The 26,502-nt window shown below is 45.9% G+C and overlaps 1 protein-coding gene across 6 annotated transcripts in view; it reads right to left on the bottom strand.

Moving 5' to 3' along the window:
- Positions 1 to 4,318: 4,318 nt before the first annotated feature.
- The window catches only part of LOC135532897 (transforming acidic coiled-coil-containing protein 1-like), a 29,508-nt gene continuing 7,324 nt past the window's right edge, over positions 4,319 to 26,502 (bottom strand). For 2 of the 6 annotated variants that reach the window (XM_064960327.1, XM_064960326.1), the window contains 13 exons: positions 17,349 to 17,440; positions 13,488 to 13,896; positions 13,171 to 13,206; positions 12,395 to 12,455; positions 10,132 to 10,216; positions 9,362 to 9,414; positions 6,890 to 7,027; positions 6,684 to 6,760; positions 6,488 to 6,531; positions 6,214 to 6,374; positions 5,995 to 6,101; positions 5,778 to 5,898; positions 4,319 to 4,737 (listed from right to left, as the gene is read on the bottom strand). In XM_064960327.1, the coding sequence (XP_064816399.1) occupies positions 4,669 to 4,737; positions 5,778 to 5,898; positions 5,995 to 6,101; positions 6,214 to 6,374; positions 6,488 to 6,531; positions 6,684 to 6,760; positions 6,890 to 7,027; positions 9,362 to 9,414; positions 10,132 to 10,216; positions 12,395 to 12,455; positions 13,171 to 13,206; positions 13,488 to 13,896; positions 17,349 to 17,440 (1,453 nt within the window). In that variant the 3' untranslated portion in view covers positions 4,319 to 4,668. Of the gene's footprint in view, positions 4,738 to 5,777; positions 5,899 to 5,994; positions 6,102 to 6,213; positions 6,375 to 6,487; positions 6,532 to 6,683; positions 6,761 to 6,889; positions 7,028 to 9,361; positions 9,415 to 10,131; positions 10,217 to 12,394; positions 12,456 to 13,170; positions 13,207 to 13,487; positions 13,897 to 17,348; positions 17,441 to 17,613; positions 17,892 to 19,716; positions 20,556 to 26,502 lie in introns of those variants that run through there. The other 4 variants (XM_064960324.1, XM_064960328.1, XM_064960330.1 and 1 more) reach the window with 4 other exon arrangements.

The raw sequence follows: 26,502 nt of genomic DNA, 5'->3' as shown, positions 1-26,502 counted from the left end.
CACACACACACACACACACACACACACACATACTGATTACAGGGGAAAGGAGAGAGACTGCTGACAAAAGAGAGAGAGAAAGACATACGTGTGTAGTCATCAAATTTGTGTGGCCATTAATTTAGTGTGTGATGTATTATAGTAGCATAAAGACATATTTATTTAGCATTAAAATCAGTTTTGTACAAGATGTGTTCATGTCAGTTCCACAGTAGCTAGAACACTGATAATATACACCCTATACAGCCTCAATGGGGGGGGAATGCTTTAGTCTAATTACATATAACTTATACCTATCCAATCATATAGTGGTGGTGTTGTCCTAGAACTAGCCTGACATCTAGAGTCTGAAAAGAATGCTGCAAGCTTTGGTCATGAAAGTTATTTTTGTGCAGGGGTTGAGAGTTTTGTGTGTGCTTACTCTGTCCTGTGATGGTGGAGCAGGCGTCGGCGAATTGAGGGCAGGTGGTGGAGCCTTGTTTGATACAATCACCCTCATTGGACGCTACGCATGCGTGACACTTCAGTGCATGACCTTTAGACATGAAACAGGAGAGAACATCTGAGATGAGACTAAGCAGCATTTACAACTAGCACTCACAGACAGACTAGCACTCACAGACAGACTAGCTCTCACAGACAGACTAGCACTCACTCTGAAAGAAGTTGTATCCAGGCTACCGCTCAACATAATCCTACCTCTCTGTCTCACCATGCACACGTTGTCTCTGAGGAACTAGGAGCCCATAACAACAAACTGATAACTGATGATGTACAAATAACTCTAAGGCTGTGTCTGTGACAACTCAGACTGACCTTGGCCATGTTTCCTGTCCTGTCAACCCTTGGGCTTTTATGAACAAATAAGACCACGCTGAAGCAGCAAAACACACAGACAACCAGACAGGCAGGTGAACACAGCCCTTCACTAGCACTTCAAGGCACACCTTCCTAATATTGGAGTCGCACCTCCCCTTTGCCCTCTGAACAGCATCAATTCATTGGGGCATGGACTGTAGAAGGTGTGAAAGCGTTCCACACAACCCCTACCAATATGATGACTAAAATTGAAATATGACCATCTGGTACAGTTATGAATAGTGTTGACATATGGTTAGGGTTAGCATCGACTACTCTCTGGGTCAGTTCCGTGATCCAAATAAGCTCTTATCATTCCTTTGGCTCCCATCAGATAAACAAGACATCATTTCTAACCTGAACCCAGCTTTAACACTACCCAGTAGACTAGATTCAGACCCACCGTTTATCCCCTTATAAACTCTTAGAAAACCCTGAAACCCCTAGAAGGTCCCCCTCTAGTTGAGTAAATAACCCTGCCAGCTAAATGTAGAGAGACTGCCAGCTACATGTACAGAGACTTACTGTGGCAGGCCAGGCATACCAACATCAGCAGAGCCAGGACAGTCTTCATAGTGCTGGAAGGACGGTGTGTGTGTCAGTGTACGTTTGGGAGTCCAGTGCAGTAGTGGGAGCAGAGAACAGGTAAATACACAGGAGAGAAAAGAGAAGGGGTGTCTTGGGGCATTAACATCTTAGCCCTAATCCCTATCAACCCTGCACACCCAGCGCCCTCTATTCATGTGTGGACTTACCCAGAGTAGTTTTGACAGGGTCAGGTAAACTCTCAGTGCCAGTGTCTGTACTGTACTCACTCACTCAAATACACACACACACACACACACACACACACACACACACACACACACACACACACACACACACACACACACACACACACACACACACACACACACACACACACACACCTTGGTGGGCACCTTGGTGGGCAGCACACACCCTGTGTTGGCTAAGTGATCAGTGAAATAGTACAACCACGCTCGGTTGTCACAAACCGTTCTCACCAACTACAGGGAAATTCAACTTTAAAATATGTCACTCGCATGCAGTTGCCCTCTAACTCAAGGTCAGAGCCTCGTAACATCCATTTAGCAATGTGTGTGTTTCTGTGAGTGTGATAGAGGTCATTAGTGCTGTGTCAGCTGAACACTGTTCCCTGTTCAGCTGCTAGCCCGGGGCAAGGTTACAGTTCACTCTGGCAGAGAGAAGATGGCAGAAACTGAACATTCAGTAAAGTTACAGATTGTGAGTGTGCTATGTAGCTGTGATGTCAGACCCAACCTGTGATGTCAGATCCAACCTGAGTAGCTGTGATGTCTGACCCAACCTGTGATGTCAGACCCAACCTGTGTAGCTTTTATGTCAGATCCAACCTGTGTAGTTGTGATGTCAATTCCAACCTGTGTAGCTGTAATGTCAGACCCACCCTTTGATGTCAGACCCAACCTGTGTAGCTGTGATATCAGACCCACCCTTTGATGTCAGACCCAACCTGTATAGCTGTGATGTCAGACCCAACCTGTGTAACTGTGATGTCGGACCCAACCTGTGTAGCTGTGATGTCAGACCCAACCTGTGTAGCTGTGATGTCAGATCCAACCTGTGTAGCTGTGATATCAGACCCAACCTGTGTAGCTGTGATGTCAGATCCAACCTGTGTAGCTGTGATATCAGACCCAACCTGTGTAGCTGTGATATCAGACCCAACCTGTGTAGCTGTGATGTCAGATCCAACCTGTGTAGCTGTGATGTCAGATCCAACCTGTGTAGCTGTGATATCAGACCCAACCTGTGTAGCTGTGATGTCAGATCCAACCTGTGTAGCTGTGATATCAGACCCAACCTGTGTAGCTGTGATATCAGACCCAACCTGCGTAGCTGTGATGTCAGATCCAACCTGTATAGCTGTGATGTCAGACCCAACCTGTGTAGCTGTGATGTCAGATCCAACCTGTGTAGCTGTGATGTCAGACCCAACCTGTGTAGCTGTGATGTCAGATCCAACCTGTGTAGCTGTGATATCAGACCCAACCTGTGTAGCTGTGATGTCAGATCCAACCTGTGTAGCTGGGATATCAGACCCAACCTGTGTAGCTGTGATATCAGACCCAACCTGTGTAGCTGTGAACAGAGAAAGCCATGAGAACACACTCCCTTATTACTAGTCATGTTTACTCAGCACACACACTGCACATATTAGTCAACATAGTCTGTACAGTAAAAGTCAGTACAGCTGAATGCTTCTTATTCACTTTACAAATATTAATGACAATGCAAAAAGGGATCATGGTGATGTACAAACCGTTAAAAACAATATTATCTAAAGAAACTTTCAATGAAGCTACAACTTCAGTATGGCACAAAGATGTGTATTATAGACACTGGCACATGTATGTATGTCTACGTGGTGTTTCACTGCATGCATGCGTGTTATATTGTTTAACTATGTCATCCACAGTGCAGTGTGGCGGAGGGGGAACTAGTACTGTGAGCTGGTGTGAAACTCTCCACTGTGGAAGAGTATTTACCAGAACCAGGTTAGCTGAGAACAGTGAAGCAGTGAACAGTGAATATGAGAAACACACTGTAACTTTCTATGCCACTAACTAGGTGCTGCAGTAAAACACAGTGATTCCATCCAAAATGGCACCCTATTCCCTATATAGTGCTCTACCTTTGAGCAGGGCTCATGGGAGCTCACATAATCCCTGAACAATTCTCTCTACCTCCATGCTGTAACGTTTCATACCCAAATACTACAGGTATCCATGGCCACAGGAGATTTTAAACAATTTTGATTTTGAAAAACCAAATCAAACACTCTCCCAGTTTACGGTATTTGTTTGTGCATATACAAATATATAGTCTTTGTATTAACTTCACCATATCCAGATTTCCACTTACTGAGTGTACTACTCTCTGCTCCACCCCTCTGGCCTGAGAAAGAGACTAACCAGGTACAGCTGAGGACAGTGAGAAACCCTCCTGTGCAGTTGTGCTGAAGTCGTACAGAACACACAGTCACTGTACAGCTCCTCTTCCTCTGCTAACACAACACCTCATATACAGACAGGAGAAAAGCTTTATTTTTTCCCAGGACAACCCACCACCCCAATCTATAGTAGTGCATCCAAACCCTGAACCTACTCCCACATCCCCCTCCCTATAATAGTGCAGTTATACAAAGGGGTCAAGCATAGCTCACCCCTGACCCCTGACTGTCCTGGAGCCTAGAGAGTGTCTACCTGGTCCTGCCCTAGTCTCCTAGTGTTCAGAATAAATACCATATGTACAGTACCATATGTACAGTACCATATGTACAGTACCATATGTACAGTACATCTCAGCCGGGGTGGTTTGTAAGTGTGGGGTTTATGTGTATAATATATTAATAAATGCTTAACAAAATGTTATCCTAAGTTAAATAAGCACAAACATATGCAATGCCAAGACAGCACATTATATAGTGTTTATGTTACAGTACAGAAAGACAAACGGGTGTGGGGTCTTGCGTGGTAAATAATGACCAAGCCAAAAAGGTGAGTCCACATGTACATAACACAGGCTCAAATTACACCCTATTCTCCAAATACTGCACTAATGTTGACTAAGAGAAATGGGTTATCGTATGACATTTGACCAGTACAGCAGCACTAGGTGCAGGCGCCCTGTGGGGAAATAGAGCTAGCTGCTCATTGGCTGGAGGCATGCACAGGAGTACACTATATGTTGTAGGCAGGGTTGGTTTGGAGGGTCAAGATTGGTTGATTCGGAAGTATGGAATCTCTCTCAGTCTGTTCTGCCCATCTTTGCTATGAGCTCATCACAGATCTTGGTGAGCTCCTCGATCTCCTCGGTCTGTGAATAGACAGAAGACCCTTGTCAGAAAGACTGGTGACTCAGGACTTAAGCCTGGAGTTTTTCCTGTTCAGGTCACCTAGTCAGCAAAAAGCGTTGGCCATTACCTTTTGTTGCAGGGTTAGCATTAGCATGTAGCGTTAGGGTTGTGTGTATAGAGACAGAGGACTCTCATGCCCAAAAGGCAGTTTTAGTAAAAGTGAAAGTCACCCAGTAAAATACTACTTGAGTAAAAGTCTAAAAGTATTTGGTTTTAAATATACTTAAGTATCAAAAGTAAATGTAATTGCTAAAATATACTTAAGTATCAAAAGTATAAATAATTTCAAATTCCTTATATCAAGCAAACCAGATGGCATAATTTTCTTTAATTTACGGATAGCCAGGGCATCCGCCAACACTTAGACATAATTTACAAACGAAGCATGTGTTTAGTGAGTCTGCTAGATCAGAGGCAGTAGGGGATGACCAGGTAAGTTCTCTTGATAAGTGTGTGAATTAGGCAATTTTCTTGTCCATTCAAAACGTAACGAGTACAAAAAGTACATAATTGTCTTTAGGAATGCAGTGAAGTAAAAGTTGTCAAAAATATGAATAGTAAAGTACAGATACCCCAAAAAACTACTTAAGTAGTACTTTCAAATATTTTTACTTCAGTACTTTACACCACTGGGGTTAAGGAAGGATCACATAATTCCATCCAGTTCATCAGAAGGGACCAGCCAATGAATTATACTCGTGAGCAAACATTCCATTACTGCATGTGGCAGTAAATCACCAACATTGGCTTTATACCTGTTCAAACACACTCCAGGTGGCAGTGTGCTCCCTTTCTGTTTGTTTACCAACTCATAGAAGTAGAAGAAGAACATTGACTACTTCGAAATGGAGATGGCCTCAATGGAGCTGCCCATGCTCTAACAGACGCCATAATGGTACAGAGACAGTGTTGCATCCGCTATCTATATGGTTGTGTGCTACCATCTGCTCTAGTCCTAGCAGTGGGCGTTAGCATGTAGCTAGGTAATGTTAGCCCTTACCTTTTGCTGCAGAGCTTTCTCCAGAGACTCTACCCTCATCTGCTCCTTCCTCAGGCTGGCGGTCAGAGCAACACTCTCAGAGCTGGCCTTGCTGCGTACCTGGGCTATGTCCTCATTAGCCCTGAAGGGAATAGTAGGGGTTGGTAGTTACTGATAGACTCCTCTGTGTGTGTGTCTGTGTGTCTGTGTGTCTGTGTGTGTGTGTGTCTAATCATACTTGTCTAGTTTCTCCTCGGCGTGGAGTTTGAGTGTCTGGTATCTCTGCTCCTCCTGCTTGACTCTGGCCAGATACTCCTGAGCACACTTCTTCAACACCTCCTCATTCTACATGCACATAATAGTAGAACCACAATGTTACACATAACTAATATATGAGCTCAAAGACTAATCGTAGTAAGGTCAGACTATTCTTGATCCCTGAACTCTGACCCCTAACCTTCTTAAAGCCGTCCAGGGTGCTCTTCATGTTCTCGTAGCGGCGGAACATATCGGACAGCGAGCGCTCTACTGAGTTCAGGTCTGTTAGTGCCGACTCCTTCTCCATGCTTACAGCCTGCAAAGACTTCTGGGAGCTCATGGTGTTGCGCTGTTCGTCCTCTGACAGAGAGAGGTCACACAGTCTGGTCATTTTATGATTCATTGCATTGAGGCCACCACTACATTTATGTAGAGGAATGTTTGAAGAGGTTTGGTTGACCTAAGCCACTCACCAATCATCTGGGCGATGGTCTTCTCATACTCTGCCACTATCTTTCTGTGAGAGAGGAATGATTACTTATGAATCTTGATTAGCTAAAAATCAGTCTGTTCACTGCTCAGCACACATCACGTCATTACTAACCTCACAGTATAGTTGAGGTGAATGGTAACAGAATGGAATGGTACATGTGAATTGGCCTACAGTACCTCATCTCCATGACTTCCTGTCTGCTGTCCTCATACTTCCTCCTCCAGTCATTGGCCTCCATCTCCTTAGTGATGATCTGGCACAGGAGACAGTTATTACTATGTTACCCTGTGTGTGTGTGTGTGTGTGTGTGTGTGTGTGTGTGTGTGTGTGTGTGTGTGTGTGTGTACACGTGCATGCATGTGTGGTCTGTTGTTTAACTTACCTCCCCTCTGATGAGGGTGAGAACAGTCATCTTCTCTGCCTCGCTGATGCAAATTGAGTCTAGAACCTCACTTCCTGTCTTCTTCTCCGTGTCACTTCCTCCCAGCTTGGCGTTCTTCAGCTGGCAGGTGTCCTCATACTGCAGAAACATAGGTATCAACAACATAGCTCGGGCAGTAGAAGGCGCTCTCATCAATTTAGAGTTGAAGTCGGAAGTTTACATACACTTAGGTTGGAGTCATTAAAATTAGTTTTTCAACCACTCCACAAATTTCCTGTTAATAAACTATAGTTTTGCAACTAGATTAGGACATCTACTTTGTGCATGACAAGTAATTTTTCCAACAATTGTTTACATACAGATTATTTCACTTATAATTCACTGTATCACAATTCCAGTTTCTCAGATGTTTACATACACTAAGTTGACTGTGCCTTTAAACAGCTTGGAAAATTCCACAAAATGTCATGGCTTTAGAAGCTTCTGATAGGCTAATTGTCATCATTTGAGTCAATTGGAGGTACGCCTGTGGATGTATTTCAAGGCCTACCTTCACACTCAGTGCCTCTTTGCTTGACATCATGGGAAAATCAAAAGAAATTAGCAAAGACTTAATAAAAAATATTGTAGACCTCCACAAGTCTAGTTCATCCTTGGGAGAAATTTCCAAATGCCTGAAGGTACCACGTTCATCTGTACAAATAACAGTACGCAAGTATAAACACCATGGGACCACGTAGCTATCATACCGCTCGGGAAGGAGGCATGTTCTGTCTCCTAGAGATGAATGGACTTTGGTGCGAAAAGTGCAAATCAACCCCAGAACAACAGCAAAGGACCTTGTGAAGATGCTGGAGAAAACAGGTACAAAAGCTCTAAAAACCACCATAAAAAAGCCAGACTACGGTTTGTAACTGCACATGGGGACAAAGATCGTACTATTTGGAGAAATGTCCTCTGGTCTGATGAAACAAAAATGGAATTGTTTGGCAATAAAGACCATTGTTATATTTGGTGGAAAAAGGGGGAGGCTTGCAAGCCGAAGAACACCATCCCAACCGTGAAGCACGGGGGTGGCAGCATCATGTTGTGGGGGTGCTATGCTGCAGGAGGGACTGGTGCACTTCACAAAATAGATGGCTCATGAGGGAGGAAAATTATGTGGATATAATCAAGCAACATCTCAAAATATCAGTCAGGAAGTTAAAGCTTGGTCGCAAATAGGTCTTCCAATTGGACAATGACCCCAAGCATACTTCCAAAGTTGTGGCAAAATGGCATAAGGACTACAAAGTCAAGGTATTGGAGTGGCCATCACAAAGCCCTGACCTCAATCTTATAGAAAATTTGTGGGCAGAACTGAAAAAGCTTGTGGAAGGCTACCTGAAAAGTTTGACCCAAGTTAAACAATTTAAAGGCAATGCTACCAAATACTAATTGAGTGTATGTCACAATGTCAGTGTGGTGTGTGGCAGGTTAAAACTGTTTATAGGTCCTTTCCACATGCGTGTTTCACTCAATAATAAAGTGATTATAGTACAATGCAATATAGTGTTTATTGGAGGGTTGTGGTGATATTCTCATCTCCTCCATTCAGAGCCGTACAAAGACATCTCTGTATTGGCCCTGCCTTCATCAGCCTGATGCACAGGAGCTCTGAGGCTGTTTACACAGGCAGCCCAATTCTGATCGTTTTTCCACTAATTGGTCCTTTGACCAATCACATCAGATATTTTTCAGAGCTCATCTGATTAGTCAATTAGTGAAGAAAAAAAACTGAATTGGGCTGCCTGTCTAAACACAGCCTGAGAGGGAGATGGTAGTTTGAACTTGAGGTCTTGTTCCTCAGTGGCAGAGTTAAGAGTGGTTACTTCATCTGTTTCTCTCGCCCTACCCCTCAACCCTCACCCTCCTGTTGTCCTTCCCTGGATTATAACTCAGGCATATACTAATCCTATGGGTCTGGTAATCTCAATCCCTCTATCACCTGATGAGCTGGAGATGATGACAGGCTGAGGAGCTCGTGGTCAGTTCATGTACAGTGTGGGAGTAAAGCTACCATGGTACTGTACTGTACTGTAGTGGGCAACAGAGCACTGTTAGGCACCGGGTGGGTAGACCAATGAAGCCAGTCACCATCACCATCCCAGACAATCAGGTACAATAGCACTAGCTCCTCAACATCACTGTCAACACAGCTCTAATCCACTACATCTACTAGAAACATGATGATAATAATGATGGGCCAAGATCAGCTAGATGGGATGGTGATTAAGTAATTGACTAACCCTCCTAACTACAGTGACATAATGTGTTCTGAGGACAGCATTCTAAACTTCTGGCTCACTAATGTCTCCATCTAGTCGTCACCAGGAGATCACATGATTTTGATGGAACCATCACTAGGTCCTTGGTCTCTGAAGTGGGCCAAGCTTTCTGTGAGCTATTAACAAGGCATTTTGTGGTACTCACCATAGAACAGCAGTCTGACTCCTCTGATCTGTCTGACACACCCAGTTCTGTCTCTGGGAGAGAAAATGAAATGTCACAAAAATATCTGTGTAAAATATCCCACACTGTATTCTCATAAGGAACTATTCTATTCTGACTCCAGTCACTGGGAGCTCCATGTGCTACTGCTGCTGCCTGACCAGATGGGGGCAGTGTATGCCTGCAGCACAGAGGGCATGATGACACAATTCTGTCTCATAATAAATCTGTGAGTTGACAGACAGAATATACTGTATACATCTCCCCAGACTAGACAGAGAAGAACAGAACCGAGCAGAGCAGATTAGAACAGACAATAAGGTAAACTCAGCTCAACAGAACCGAGCTACAGTAGAAGTGTGTTACATGCAGCCTGAGGGACTATTGATCTGGTACAGTCTGTCTACTTCCTGTCACACTGCTGGGGTTCTGCTGTTGGGCTCATAAGCACACAGACCCACCAGTCATACATAACAGCAAGCTACATGACTCATATAGCCTACACTAGTGGTTGCGCTGAGGGAAAGGAGGGAGCCCAGATCAGAGCATAGGAACTTAGGAATACTCATACAGATTCCTTGGATCCAATGAAGCTTTTGTGGATGTTGACAATGAGTTACTAATTAATAACTGTGCCTGCGGGGCTCTATGAAAAACAACCATGACCTTCCCTGTGACATTGATTAACCAACACATGAGTTCACACAGACACTGATGTTTGGGAGTGTCTGATCCCCTCAACCCCCACTCACCATTGTGATCTCTGTCTGCTCTGACTCCTGCTGTGCTGGCTAGCTTCTCCTCATCTGTGGCGTGGCCCTCGCCGTGGTCAATCTCCTACAGACAGACAGGGACATTTTAATCTGTTTAATGGGGCCGTCTCCCTTTGCTCCCTGGTGCTGTGCCAGAGCAGGGCTGATGTATACTGAGGGTTGAGGTAGAGTAGAGGACAGGGCTGATGTATACTGAGGGCTGAGGTAGAGTAGAGGACAGGGCTGATGTATACTGAGGGCTGAGGTAGAGTAGAGGACAGGGCTGAGGTATAGTAGAGGGCAGGGCTGAGGTAGAGTAGAGGACAGGGCTGATGTATACTGAGGGTTGAGGTAGAGTAGAGGACAGGGCTGATGTATACTGAGGGTTGAGGTAGAGGACAGGGCTGATGTATACTGAGGGCTGAGGTAGAGTAGAGGACAGGGCTGATGTATACTGAGGGCTGAGGTAGAGTAGAGGACAGGGCTGAGGTATAGTAGAGGACAGGGCTGAGGTAGAGTAGAGGACAGGGCTGATGTATACTGAGGGCTGAGGTAGAGTAGAGGACAGGGCTGGTGTATACTGAGGGTTGAGGTAGAGCAGAGGACAGGGCTGGTGTATACTGAGGGCTGAGGTAGAGTAGAGGACAGGGCTGATGTATACTGAGGGCTGAGGTAGAGTAGAGGACAGGGCTGATGTATACTGAGGTCTGAGGTAGAGTAGAGGACAGGGCTGATGTCTACTGAGGGCTGAGGTAGAGTAGAGGACAGGGCTGATGTATACTGAGGGCTGAGGTAGAGTAGAGGACAGGGCTGATGTATACTGAGGTCTGAGGTAGAGTAGAGGACAGGGCTGATGTATACTGAGGGCTGAGGTAGAGTAGAGGACAGGGCTGAGGTATAGTAGAGGGCAGGGCTGAGGTAGAGTAGAGGACAGGGCTGATGTATACTGAGGGTTGAGGTAGAGTAGAGGACAGGGCTGATGTATACTGAGGGTTGAGGTAGAGTAGAGGACAGGGCTGATGTATACTGAGGGCTGAGGTAGAGTAGAGGACAGGGCTGAGGTATAGTAGAGGGCAGGGCTGAGGTAGAGTAGAGGACAGGGCTGATGTATACTGAGGGTTGAGGTAGAGTAGAGGACAGGGCTGATGTATACTGAGGGTTGAGGTAGAGTAGAGGACAGGGCTGATGTATACTGAGGGCTGAGGTAGAGTAGAGGACAGGGCTGATGTATACTGAGGGCTGAGGTAGAGTAGAGGACAGGGCTGAGGTATAGTAGAGGACAGGGCTGAGGTAGAGTAGAGGACAGGGCTGATGTATACTGAGGGCTGAGGTAGAGTAGAGGACAGGGCTGATGTATACTGAGGGTTGAGGTAGAGCAGAGGACAGGGCTGGTGTATACTGAGGGCTGAGGTAGAGTAGAGGACAGGGCTGATGTATACTGAGGTCTGAGGTAGAGTAGAGGACAGGGCTGATGTATACTGAGGTCTGAGGTAGAGTAGAGGACAGGGCTGATGTCTACTGAGGGCTGAGGTAGAGTAGAGGACAGGGCTGATGTCTACTGAGGGCTGAGGTAGAGTAGAGGACAGGGCTGATGTATACTGAGGGCTGAGGTAGAGTAGAGGACAGGGCTGATGTATACTGAGGTCTGAGGTAGAGTAGAGGACAGGGCTGATGTATACTGAGGGCTGAGGTAGTGTAGAGGACAGGGCTGATGTATACTGAGGGCTGAGGTAGAGTAGAGGACAGGGCTGGTGTATACTGAGGGTTGAGGTAGAGTAGAGGACAGGGCTGGTGTATACTGAGGGTTGAGGTAGAGTAGAGGACAGGGCTGGTGTATACTGAGGGCTGAGGTAGAGTAGAGGACAGGGCTGATGTATACTGAGGGCTGAGGTAGAGTAGAGGACAGGGCTGGTGTATACTGAGGGTTGAGGTAGAGTAGAGGAAATGTCTGATGTATACTGATGGAACGGCTCAGTCTCTCAGAGAGGAATGCCCAGGTTAACCAGGGTCACGGTCAGATACACAGAGAAATTGCACCAGAGTGGAAAACACTATAACACTACAATACACACACACACACACACACGCACGCACACACACATGCATGCATATGTAATACAATGATAGCCAAGGACAGCAATATACACACATTTATTTGAAAAACATTATTTTAAACGTAAATAAAGTTTGCTGTCTTTATGAGTAAAGGAGGCAAGTGAAGCATTTCCTGTTTGAGGAGTAGGTAAAGAACATGAACCCTTACCTGTCTGCAGGTGTTCTGTAATGGAGTCTGGTTGTCCAGCTTCTTCACTTTACAGGAGTTCCTGAAGACAAAGAGCACGGAGGTCAGAGCTACTGAGACCAATCCTAACGCTAACCCTACCCAGATCGTAGTGTGTGTGTGTGTGTGTGTGTGTGTGTGTGTGTGTGTCAGGGGAAGCAGCTAGACCTAAAGGTATAGGATTCCTGTGATATGAGACTGTGTGAGACTGAATCAATGTACTGAGCACAGAGAGAGACTACAGTAGGATAAAAGCAGAGAAAATACAAGAGAAAGCAGGCTTTGAAATCAGCCCTCATTCTGTGCTCTCTCTGTTGCGTTGCTCTGTGCGTCTGCTGCTAAACTGCTCAATTGCAGCAGAAAGCAGATGACAGGCTGTTGCCTAATAGAATAAGAGCAGGGTCACCAAACCACTGCACAGAGCATGACTATGCTTATACAGAGAGTATCTGTGAAATTGCTGTAGTATTATGAGGTCACCTCTCTCTTTTTCTTTGTATTGAGGTCAGGTAGATGATGTAATTGACTAGCCCCGCCTGGGAGAAGCTGATGACTGCGACAACCTGAGACTGCAGTAGAGAGTGCGGACCAGGGCTGCTCTCTGTAGGATTGTGGTGTAGGAGAACATGCATGGGGGGCAGGGAGAGGAACAGGCAGGGGGAGAGGTAGCTCAACTGGGCAGGGGGAGACAAAGAGTCTGGGGATGTGGTTGAGGCCTAGTGGAGGGCCTACAGAGACATACAGTAAACAGTACTTACAGCGTCATACAGAGGAAACGGACCTGCTCAGCAGTCCTGATGCCACACAGAAAGAGACTCAGAGACAGGTCAGGACAGAGTATGGGGGAGACGGGAGAGGGGGTGGGCGGGAGAGCGGAGGGGAGGGGGGAAGATTGGTTGAGGAAGGGAGAGATAAGATCATGTGATTTTATACTAAGTGGTCAGGCAGGGAACTGTACTGGTAGAGCCAGGATGGTTAGTTTGGTTCCTTAAACCAGAAGGGGAGGGTGTTAGGACTGAATGATAGGAAACACAAGATACTGTAAGATAAGATGTCTTATAAGAGTGTTACTCACGTGATGCCTGTGCTCTTCCTAGGTGACTGTCTGTCTGAGTCCTCTGGTCTGTCCATTTCAGGAGTCAGGCTGTTGGGGTGAGAGTTGATGTTGCCATTGGGGTCAGAGGTCATAGGAGCGAGATCCTCAAAATCAGCGGGGACGGGGGGGTTGTGGACGGGGAGCGAGGGGGGACGTAGGGCGCGGTGCTGATGCAGAGGGGACGGGGAGAGACCATCTTCTCCAGGTCTGGAGGTAAACATCAGGTTCAGGTTCTGGTCCAAACCTGCTCTGCTCTGGGAGGGGGAGGGGCTATTGAGGTTGTTCAGGGCATCCTGGACTTCCTGGAGGGAGGCGGGATAAACATCCTGATTGGAGTTCCTGTCCAGGAAGGCACGGGGCGTCAGCTGTCCGTCATCTCTGGTGAGGGCTGCAGAGAGGAGAGGCAGAATCAGTATCTCACGCTGGAGACAAGCAAGACAGCAACTTTTCTTCAAAAGTTTTTTTCAGGGATATAATTTTTTTATTTCTCTGTATCTTGTTTCAGATAATATACTACAGAAAGTGTACATCTCTCTCTCACACTCTCTTCACCAATCCCTCTATAGCTTATCTTTTCTCTAAAGCCTATTCCCTCTCTCTCCAAGCGGTAAATCTGCTGTCATGTTATCGAGAAAAGCATGACGTTTGTCCTCTTCTCTCTTTTGTGTGTGTGCGTGCGTGCATCTCTATGTGTCTATGTGTGTGTTAGTCTCTCTCCCTTAATGTGCTACAGATTTCCTGCCAGCGTTCTCTCCACCAAGGACACAGTGACCCTAGGCTGTAAGAGCTTCCTGTGTAATCACTATTAAATGTGACTGTGGGGCGCTCTCCCATTCTCAGAAACATCTCTGCATTTAAAGTCTTGCTGTAAAACACATTCATAAAATGTGTGGGAGTGCTCCTCAGTCCCCAGTGTGCAGGGTGGAAAACATCTCTGGAATAGGATGGGGCATTGGGTGTATGTATACCTAGTGACACCCTATTTACTACATAGTGCACTATATAGGGTGACATTTGGGATGCCTGGTGTCCCATCTTTAAACCCTACAGTGACTCAGACCACTGCAGCTCCACTGCCTCAGTTCATGGCTATTTAAAAGCATGTATGGACTGAGGTATGTTTGAATATCCTCTCACTTCCTGTTAGAACACTCACAATGGCTCCTCACTTCTAGAATGCTAAGAATCGTACCTTACAATGATCCCTGTGTCAACAAACACCTCGTCAAAAACAAACGCTGATGCACACACACACACACACACACACACACACACACACACACACACACACACACACACACACACACACACACACACACACACACACACACACACACACACACACACACACGCAGTAATACAGTCATGGTTTGAGTACATGTTCAGCCCAGGACCCTGTTGTGTTTGGGACAGCCTGCCATGCTGCTAATATGCTTCTGTTCTCTGGGTGCCGGGGCTGCTCATTCCAGTCTGGGGTGTGTTGACACTGCTGAGAGGGGCTCTAGCCCAGGCCCCTGTCAACCACATTTGAGGGGTTAGGCTCCAGAGAGGAGGCATCGCTGAGCAGTCCTGCCACTATGTCCTGCATGTCTCATTAACATTGGGATACATGCCGCTCTACAGACACAAGTCAGTGTCCTTGGGTTATTACGTGTGTGTGTGTGCGTGCACGTGTGCGTGCACGTGTGCGTGCGCATCAGGGTTGCAGACTCAAACTGCTGTACAGAGATCTCGCTGTTACAGAGAAAACCAGGAACACAGAACAATGAGACTACACAGCCATCCACACACGCACACCAACACACACAGACACACAGACACACAGACACGCACGCACACCAACACACCAACACACACAGACACACACACACACAGACACACACAGACACACACAGACACACAGACACACACGCACACCAACACACACAGACACACAGACACACAGACACACACACACACACACGCACACCAACACACACAGACACACAGACACACACGCACACCAACACACACAGACACACAGACACACAGACACACACAGACACACAGACACACACGCACACCAACACACACAGACACACAGACACACAGACACACAGACACACACACACGCACACCAACACACACAGACACAGACACACAGACACACACGCACACCAACACACACAGACACACAGACACACACGCACACCAACACACACAGACACACAGACACACAGACACACACGCACACCAACACACACAGACACACAGACACACACGCACGCACACCAACACACACAGACACACAGACACACACCTTGTGTTATTGCTCTCTCTTTCTCAGAGAGATAGGGTGTGTCAGATCATCTTTCAATTGTCCTTTCTCAGAGATATCAATAACATGTCACAGTTAAACTGCCCTCTGTGGATGTGTAATACAGAGTCATTATGACAATCCCAAATGTATGCTCTGTCAGAACGAAGAAACATTCCTTAACCCAAACTAACCAGAATTATCTGGGAGTAGAGCAGGACAACCTCACCCCTGCCCTTTAGAACAGGCCTCACACTGTAGCCTACACCAGCTTCTAAACATTTTAAAGAGATTCTCCGGTACTTTTGTCATCTTTTTAGCCAGAAGTTTGGCTCGAGACAAAAGTGGCCCACAAAAATGGCGTACTACGCCACATAAATGCAGACATGTGCACCACGCCATTGCTCTCTCTCACTCGCTCTGCAGTGTGTGAATCTTGCTAGTAGTAATCCTGCTCATAGATTATGCATGTATGAACTACATACTGACACATCCAGCCCAACGTGGGACGTTTAAAAAATATCTACTAGTCTTTAACAGGGTACCACATTGATGAGAGGGAGAGAGAGTACTTAATATAGAATTCTATAGTAAACTGTAGTATACTGTAGAATACTATACTACACACTGTAGTATGCCTCGATCATGTGTAGTACTTACTATATAATGTTGTAGTATACTGTAGTAAATACTACAGTCTGCAAAAACACTACTGTAATTACTATAGTATATACTATTATTTTTCTTACTGCAGTACTTCTACTATAGTAAACTGTAAATAGTACAGTATATTACAGTAAAGGCCACAAAAACACTACAGTGAATACTATTGTATTCAACCATAGTATACTATTTTTTCATGTGGGCAGACATCAGACATCTAGTGTTGTTGTTACCATGTAGATTGCTCCCTGAGGTTACGTAGTCAAGTAGACTGTGATTATTCCTCCAGACTGAATTGTCTCTCAGTGAATGTTTTTATTTAGGGCACTAACCCAAATATACACAAGCAGCATGTGATTGGCTGCTGTTCTATAAGAGGAGGGGCTGTTATTGTCTACAGAGACAGAGATGTAGTACATTTGGATCATAGAATGCCATCTTCTGATTGCATTGTGTCTAGATATAGGATAATGAATCCAAAACAAAATCAACTAATCTGGTCCAAGACGCCACAGAGCAGTTCATTTTAATAGGATAACATTGTGTGTCTACAAACTCCACAATGGTCAACAACACATGATTTGTTTCATATGACCCGTGTGTGTGTGTGTGTGTGTGTGTGTGTGTGTGTGTGTGTGTGTGTGTGTGTGTGTGTGTGTGTGTGTGTGTGTGTGTGTGTGTGTGTGTGTGTTTGTTAGAGGGGCACTCTCGTTTATGTTGTTGCCACTGACACAAAAAAGAGTTGTCTTTATTGGTCTCTGTGGCATTACTGAGCAATAATAGACTAGCTTATGACCAGCGGCCATCTGTCAATTTTTTCCCTCTGAGCAGGATAGGGGTTTAACTGATACATAGGTAGTGAGCTGAGGATGGAGTCTCACCTTTGTCGGCAGAGTTATCCAGCTGGGTCAGGTCATTCTGCAGACCTGGAGACTCCGCCATTGGTGTCTCAAAGTTCCCTTCTGAATCTGAACTAGAGAGAGACAGCGAGAGAGAGAGACAGCGAGAGAGAGAGACAGCGAGAGAGAGAGACAGCAAGAGAGAGAGACATCAAGAGAGAGAGAGAGAGAGAGAGAGAGATTACAGGTCAGTACACTAGTCTATTTCCTTGGAACTTTCAGGATGTCTGGTGGAGTGAGGTCATACCTTCTCTATGTGGTCATATCTTGTCATGTTAGTGTACCACCTGCTGCTCTGTATGGCTCCTTCAACAGCCCGCCAATGGAGTTTATAAGGAGTGTCACAGTAAGAGAAGTAAAGGGGGAGGAAAGGGAAAGAGGGAGGAAGGGAGAAGAACCCTGCCTGGCCACCTGCTTCCACTAGCCTCCTCCTTATCCTGCCAACGTGTCCTCAATACACAAGGACAGACTGTGTCGCAGTCTCTCGCTTTCTTCCACTTTCTCTCTCTCGGTCCCTTTCACTCACACACACACACACACACACAGTCTTGTATAGCTAACCTTGTCGGCACACACAATTCAGTCCCCATTCAAAGTCCTATTTTCCCTAACCCCCTGACCCTAACCCTAACCTTAACCTGTACTCTAACCCTAACCCAAAAACCTAACCCTAACACTAACCCTAGCTTCTAACCCGAAACCTAATTCGAACCCTAACACTAATTCTAACCTTACTCCTAAACCCCATAGGAACAGCATTTGACCTTGTGGGGACCAACAAAATGTCCCCAGTTGGTAAAATGTTGGTCTGTTTACTATTCTTGTGGGGACAATTGGTCCCCACATGAATAGTTAAACACGTCCACACACACACAGCTTGGAAATAAGTCTGGGCCTGGTGTCTGGGACCCAGAGACGGGTGTGTGTGTGTGTTTTCCCAGGCACTTAAATGCACATCAGACCATCCACACACTAATGAAAAACAGCTCAGGGGAACAAAGACACAGGCTCCTGAAACACAGACAGTCAGCCGTCCCTCCCTCCCTCCCTCCCTCCCTCCCTCCCTCCCTCCCTCCCTCCCTCCCTCCCTCCCTCCCTCCCTCCCTCCCTCTCTCCCTCCCTCTCTCCCTCCCTCTCTCCCTCCCCCTCTCCCTCTCTCCCTCCCTCCCTCCCCCCCTCCCTCCCTCCCTCCCTCCCTCCCTCCCTCCCCCCTCCCTCTCTCCCTCCTTCTCCCTCCCTCCCTCCCTCCCCCCCCTCCCTCCCTCCCTCCTTCTCCCTCCCTCCCTCCCTCCCTCCTTCTCCCTCTCTCTCTCTCCCCCCTCCCTCCCTCCCTCCCTCCCTCCCTCCCTCCCTCCCTCCCTCCCTCCCTCCCTCCCTCCCTCCCTCCCTCCCTCCCTCCCTCCCTCCCTCCCTCCCTCCCTCTCTATATATCACACACATCACATCTACACCACACAGAGGTCATCCTTAAAACACACACACACCAAGCAGGCCCAGACAATCAGTCCCAGTGATGGCCTCTACACTGCGATCTTGGACAGTTACTTGGAAACTAGAAACTGGCACAAAAAAATCCCACATCTTTAGAAAGCTCAACCTCCCTTCCCCCAACCCTCCTCCAACCTTCCCTAACCTTCCACCAACCCTCTCCTCCTGGCTTTCTCTCAGACAGACATATTATGAAAGCAGACAGATTATTTGTTGTCCCATAAGAAAGCAAACAGAGCTACAGTACCTACAAAAACAGTTTTACCAGAAGGAAGGAGGGGCTGTCTGAGTGTGTATGAGTGGTCACCTGCTTTTAGACATGACAACACGATCTAATCACGGTTACGCAGAGCGGCAGCAAAGAACAAGAGACCACATCAAAACAACATCACATCTCCCTCTTTCTCTTTCTGACTCTCTTTCTCTCTGTCTTTTACTGCCTCTCACCCTCTAGGTTTCTGCCTCTCCTTCCCTCTAGGTTTCTGCCTCTCCTTCCCTCTAGGTTTCTGTCTCTCTCTCCTTCCCTCTAGGTTTCTGCCTCTCTCTCCTTCCCTCTAGGTTTCTGCCTCTCTCTCCTTCCCTCTAGGTTTCTGCCCTCTCCCTCCTCTCTTTCTCTCTCTCTCTCTCTCTCTCTGTCTGTATGAATAATAACAGAAAATTCCCCCCAGTCATCCGGACAGGTTACTTCAGTCTGCTGATAATCTCTCTGCACGTGTACACACACAATGTCTCTCCTCTCCCTCACTCGTGTGCCAGACAGGCATCACACACTGTCTGTCTCTCTCTCCCTGACAGACACACACAATGTCTCTCCTCTCCCTCACTCGTGTGCCAGACAGGCATCACACACACACATACACACCTGTAGCCTACTTACTTTCCCCCTTCATCCTTGGTTCTGGGCCCTCCGTCGTCCTCCTCCCCTCCTCCCCGTACAGCTGACCAGGTCCATTTGGCCCACTGGACCGGAGACAGCAGAGACCCCCAGGACATCTTTATTGAGACACACCAGGTCCACTACCACTCCTTTATACAGTACACAACCCTTTGGGTACGGTTCCACCGCTCTGGCTCTGATGATACTCCTGGTTCTAGTTCTGGTAACCTGATGGTTCTACAGTTCCATTGTCAGTCCTGCTACTCCCACACAAAGTCCAGTTCTCGTCTTCAGCTAGTGTTCTGGATCGGACTCTTTTCTTAGTTCTGCTGCTCCTCTGTGCATCAGCATCAACACACCAGAGGAGAGGAGCTGAAAGGAAAGCAGAGGGGGAGGAGGAGTGACTCACCACAGAGTATGTTTACCTCTCTCTCTTCTCCTTCTGTCTAGCTCTCTCTTTGAGCTGTTGTGTGTGTTCTTTCTCTTTGAGAGGATGTTGGTTTTATGGCATCTCTCGTTTCTCTCTTCACTTCCTCCTCTTGCTCTAGTTTCCCAGCCTGCTCTTTTACATTGTTGATTTCCGGAACAAACTGACAGAGGCTGACAGTTCTGTGATGACGCTGTTGGTTTCTGACTCTCTGTCAGATTACAGATTAATGTAGCATCAGTAGCCTCTTCTCTTCTTCCTCTGCCTCTCTCGGTTTCTCTCTGCCTCTCTCTATCCTCCGCTCCAACTCTGAATGCCAGACCAGCAATCAGCTGGCTGCCAGACTGCTCCCTCCTCTTTCCTCTCCCCGCTCCCTCCCTCGTCTGCTCTCACTCTCACCCAAAGAGAGTTTGCCTAGCCCTCCACCCCTTCCCCCATCTCTCTCAGGCTGTTCTATTGTGAAATGCAGGGAGGCATGTTGTGAGATGAGGGAGAAGAGAGGGAGGGTAGAAGGAAGGGGGTTAGAGAAGGAAGGGAGCAAGTTTCCTGTTTCAAAAGAGCCGTTGGATTTGTAAGAGTCAGCTGACTGTTTACATAGAGTGGTAGATCCCCAGTGTCCCAAGGAGTGGGAAAGAGAGGGAGGATGAAGGGAGAGGAGGAGGAGGAGGAGAGAGGAAGACACCTAACACAACTAGGACGACAGGTAGTACACATGTTTCTGTCAGACCTGACCAGACACAATATAGATAGAGAGTTAGATAGATAGAGTTGATGTCGGAAGTTTACATACACTTTAGCCAAATACATTTAAATTCCTGACATTTAATCCTAGTAAAAATCTCTGTCTTAGGTCAGTTAGGATCACCGCTTTATTTTAAGAATGGTAAATGTCAGAATAATAGTAGAGAGAATTATTTACTTCAGCTATTATTTCTTAAATCACATTCCCAGTGGTCAGAAGTTTACATACACTCAATTAGTATTTGGTAGCATTGCCTTTAAATTGTTTAAATTGGGTCAAATGTTTCGGGTAGCCTTCCACAAGTTTCCCACAATAAGTTGGGTGAATGTTGGCCTATTCCTCCTGACAGAGCTCCTGTAACTGAGTCGAGTTTGTAGGCCTCCTCGCTCGCACATGCTTTTTCAGTTCTGCCGACAAATTTTCTATAAGATTGAGGTCAGGGCTTTGTTATGGCCTCTCCAATACCTTGACTTTGTTGCCATTTTGCCACAACTTTGGAAGTATGCTTCCATTTGGAAGACCCATTTGCAAACAAGCTTTAACTTCCTGAGTGATGTCTTGAGATGATGCTTCAATATATCCATATAATTTTCAATTCCTCATGATACCATCTATTTTGTGAAGTGCACCAGTCCCTCCTGCAGCAAAGCACACCCACAACATGATGCTGCCACCTCCGTGCTTCACCGTTGGGATGATGTTCTTCGGCTTGCAAGCCTCCCCCTTTTTCCTCCAAACATAACGAAGGTCATTATGGCCAAACAGTTATATTTTTGTTTCATCAGAGGACATTTCTCCAAATAGTACGATCTTTGCCCCCATGTGCAGTTGCAAACCATCGTCTGGCTTTTTTATGGTGGTTGTTACGGATACAGTTATCCTGTGTGTGTGTGTATCCTGTGTGTGTGTTTCTTTTCTCTCCTTCTCCCCTCACAGGTGAAAATCATCACTCCCCAATCAGTCAACAATCAATCATCAATCAGAAGACACACCTCCTCATATTTCCTAAACCTATCACAGTACCTTCCCCATGGTTTAAAAACCCCATCATTTGTTTGTTCTAGAGCCCAGCTCAGCTCAGCTCAATCTCTCTTTAAATGCCATGTCTGTAGGTCTCTGTGTTTCACTCTCGCTTTGTGTCGTAACCTCTCTTTTGTTTAAGCACCTCATAGCACTTTGTCATCACCTGTGAGTATTGTTTTTGGTTATGGTGTTTGTGTTTGATTGCTGGTGGAAAAGGGGGAAACCAAGACAAGTCGCCCATGGGCATACACTACCCGTAGGTGAACTTTGTTAAATACACTAGTTAGAACTGGGCGGACCACCCACTGTATTTTTGGTTAGTTAGTTAGCTGTTGTTAAAGTAGGCTAGTCTAGCTTAGGGGTGTTTTTGAATACTTATTGTTTCTTTCCTTGGGTCCAGCTCAGCCCCTTTTCCTGCTCCCCCCATTACCGTGTGTTTATAAATAAAACCTAGAGTTTGACGGTAGATTTCAGTTGTCGTGCTTATTTCGTTCACACTTTTCCTTTGTCACAATAATAATTTGCATGAGTTATGTTACGAGTCTCATTACCATCCCCCCTAGACTGTCGGGCCAAAAGGGATTCGTAACAGTGGTTTTGGAGCAGTGGCTTCTTCCTTGCAGAGCGGCCTTTCAGGTTATGTCGATATAGGACTTGTTTTACTGTGGATATAGATACTTTTGTACCTGTTTCCTCCAGCATCTTTACAAGGTCCTTTGCTGTTCTGGGATTGATTTGCACATTTCGCACCAAAGTACGTTCATCTCTAGGAGACAGAACGCGTCTCCTTCCTGAGCGGTATGACAGCTGAGTGGTCCCATGGTGTTTATACTTGCATACTATTGTTAATACAGATAAGCGTGGTACCTTCAGGCATTGGAAATTGCTCCTAAGGATGAACCAGACTTGTGGAGGTCTACAATTTTTCTTTAGCTGATTTCTTTAGATTTTCCCAAGATGTCAAGCAAAGAGGCACTGAGTGAAGGTAGGCCTTGAAATACATCCACAGGTACACCTCCAATTGAATCAAATCATGTCAATTAGCCTATCAGAAGCTTCTAAAGCCATGACATAATTTTCTGGAATTTTCCAAGCTGTTTAAAGGCACAGTCAACTTAGTGTATGTAAACATCTGACCCGCTGGAATTGTGATACAGTGAATTATAAGTGAAATAATCTCTCTGTAAACAATTGTTGGGAAAATGATTTTTGTCATGCACAAAGTAGATGTCCTAACCGAAATTTGTGGAGTGGTTGAAAAACGAGTTCTAATGACTCCAACCTAAGTGTATGTAAACCTCCGACTTTAACTGTAGATAGATAGATAGGTCTATCTATCTATCTATCTCTATAACATTAACAACATTCAGTTTGCTACTGCTGTATTTGTTCCACTGACCCTTCTATCCTCATCATTACAGTATACTACATCTGTCACATCAAAACAAATCCAACTAAAACATTGAGTTCCTCTCATGAATAGACAACAAGCATCCTTACAACCCTCCAGACCTGTTCTCTCTATAGTGGTTTGTCAACCATATGGAAACTCTCTCTTTCCCATCTCTGCAGACACACACACACATAACATGAACCACACATGCACACACACATAAATATATACACCCACAAGCCTGAAGGGTGCTCATGATGGCTTACATAACTCACAAAATGCGCACACACAGACACACTCACACTGACACACAGCACTGAGTAATACGTCGTGACAAAATCTGACTAACAACCATCCCAATCACTGAAACACACACACACAAACATACCCACACACACAAACTAGTCCAAGCCAAATGAAATGTGTTGTATGAGAAACTTCAACCATAACTAATCTAATAACCATTTTCTACTGTGGAAGAGCGGAGCGAGGGATGGATAGAGAGAGGAAACAGTTGACAGCTTCTCTTTTATCTCCAATTTCATGTCCTCTTTACTCTGCTCTCTTCTGCTCAGACGTGATCAGCAAGATGGAGAACACACAAAGACACACAGAGGGTACCCTCTCTCCCTCTGACACCTTCTCCGTCTCAACCTCTCTCAGACCAAACCCCACTGTAGACCTTTGAGAAAGAGAGAGGAAGGGCAGAAGGGAGCGCGAGGGTGCGTACCGCGTATTCTGTATATTTTGGTAGGACTTTTTGTCATGTCTATCAGGAATGCCTGGCATAGCTTTCCCTCCCCTCTCTATTGTCTGCTGTCTGTGGCAGGCAGGACAGACCTGTTGGGGGAGCTATTCAACCGTTTTTATCACAGCCTTCACATCCCTTATCACCATGTCAACACCCTCTCTCTACATCTGTATAGACCAGGGTCCACTCACACTTGCCTGGTCAAGCAGACACAAGATTTGTTTCAGAATGTGAGCTATTGCGAGATTAGGCTGGTTTCACAAGGCTACACCCAGACTACATGTGGGATAAACAGTCCACTTTAAACACAAGCACACGTACACATGCACACACATACACAGTTAGGTCTGACAGAGCGGAGGTTGAGAGCGCCTTGACTCACAGGCAGGAAAATGTGCAGAGGAAAGAAAAGAGAAGGAGATGAAGAGAAGACAGAGTGAAAGAAAGAATAGTCAGGTCTTACGTAACTCCTTTCCTTGCATCCAGAAATAGACCAGCACACATGGAACACTGGCGGAGCCACAGACATATAGCCATACTCTAGTCTAGAACCCATGCAGTCTGGAACACACTGAGACTTCACACTGACACTTCTAGAACAACACCAAAGGTCTAACTACATGAAGCTTCACAGAGCTTAAACCAAACAGAGGCTGTTTCTATAGAGTAAAGAAGGATATTAGAATTCTAATAGACATACAGCCAGTCACATTTATGACTATAGATGACTTCAGCTTCCCTGAGTAAACACACATTCCCTGGTAAACACAGGGGGTAACATTCCCTGAGTAAACACAGAGGGTAACATTCCCTGAGTAAACACAGAGGGTAACAAAAATACAGGGGTAACATTCCCTGAGTAAACACAGAGGGTAACATTCCCTGAGTAAACACAGAGGGTAACATTCCCTGAGTAAACACAGAGGGTAACATTCCCTGAGTAAACACAGAGGGTAACATTCCCTGAGTAAACACAGGGGTAACTCCATGAGTAAACACAGACGGTGACATTCCCTGAGTAAACACAGTAACATTCCCTGAGTAAACACAGGGGGTAACATTCCCTGAGTAAACACAGAGGGTAACATTCCCTGAGTAAACACAGAGGGTAACATTTCCTGAGTAAACACAGGGGGTAACATTCCCTGAGTAAACACAGAGGGTAACATTCCCTGAGTAAACACAGAGGGTAACATTCCCTGAGTAAACACAGAGGGTAACATTCCCTGAGTAAACACAGAGGGTAACATTCCCTGAGTAAACACAGAGGGTAACTCCATGAGTAAACACAGACGGTGACATTCCCTGAGTAAACACAGAGGGTAACATTCCCTGAGTAAACACAGGGGGTAACATTCCCTGAGTAAACACAGGGGGTAACATTCCCTGAGTAAACACAGAGGGTAACATTTCCTGAGTAAACACAGGGGGTAACATTCCCTGAGTAAACACAGAGGGTAACATTCCCTGAGTAAACACAGAGGGTAACATTCCCTGAGTAAACACAGAGGGTAACATTCCCTGAGTAAACACAGAGGGACATTCCCTGAGTAAACACAGACGGTGACATTCCCTGAGTAAACACAGAGGGTAACATTCCCTGAGTAAACACAGGGGTAACATTCCCTGAGTAAACACAGAGGGAGGGTAACATTCCCACAGAGGGTAACATTTCCTGAGTAAACACAGGGGGTAACATTCCCTGAGTAAACACAGAGGGTAACATTCCCTGAGTAAACACAGAGGGTAACATTTCCTGAGTAAACACAGGGGGTAACATTCCCTGAGTAAACACAGAGGGTAACTCCCTGAGTAAACACAGACGGTAACATTCCCTTTGTCTGGATGTCTGACCACATCCTAACCCTATCCCCCAGACAACTAGCAGACTAGTGTGTGTGTGTGTTGTGTACGTGTGAACAGCCTAGTCTATCAACCCTTTTCATTTAATTAAGATGTGACTGAAAGTGACAGGTGTGTGTGTGTGTGTGTTAGGAGCTAAATATAACTAGTATGATAAACATTCATTGTAGCCACATGAGGAATGATATACCGTATGAGATAATTGAGCAGGCTAGGATACACAGATGGGGATTACCAAAAGCGTTTTAATCCCTTCCATGACTCTGAATGATGATCTGAACAGTAAGTTTGTCTTTCCTATAATAGCAGGTCTGCCTGGTGAAGCCGTGGCACTGAGACAAAAACAGGTTCAACAACCCCATCTGGTGGTCAATAGAAGTCAACATATCTCTCCTTCTGGGCAAGTAGGCCTACATACTACAATGTAGTGGTGAACCACAGCATTGGTGATACAGTCCCTCCAGTCTAAAGCCATACATACCTAAACACTGAGCACCTTACAGCACCCTAACAGTTTGATTCATGGTTTGATCACAAAACACAACACTCAAACTGTCCATGTGAAACTTATG

Source organism: Oncorhynchus masou, unplaced genomic scaffold (assembly GCF_036934945.1).
Source record: "Oncorhynchus masou masou isolate Uvic2021 unplaced genomic scaffold, UVic_Omas_1.1 unplaced_scaffold_2092, whole genome shotgun sequence".
In the NCBI taxonomy this organism is placed as follows: domain Eukaryota; kingdom Metazoa; phylum Chordata; class Actinopteri; order Salmoniformes; family Salmonidae; genus Oncorhynchus; species Oncorhynchus masou.
The sequence above is the reverse complement of the archived record's forward strand: the minus strand, read 5'-3'. Positions and strand labels throughout refer to the sequence as shown.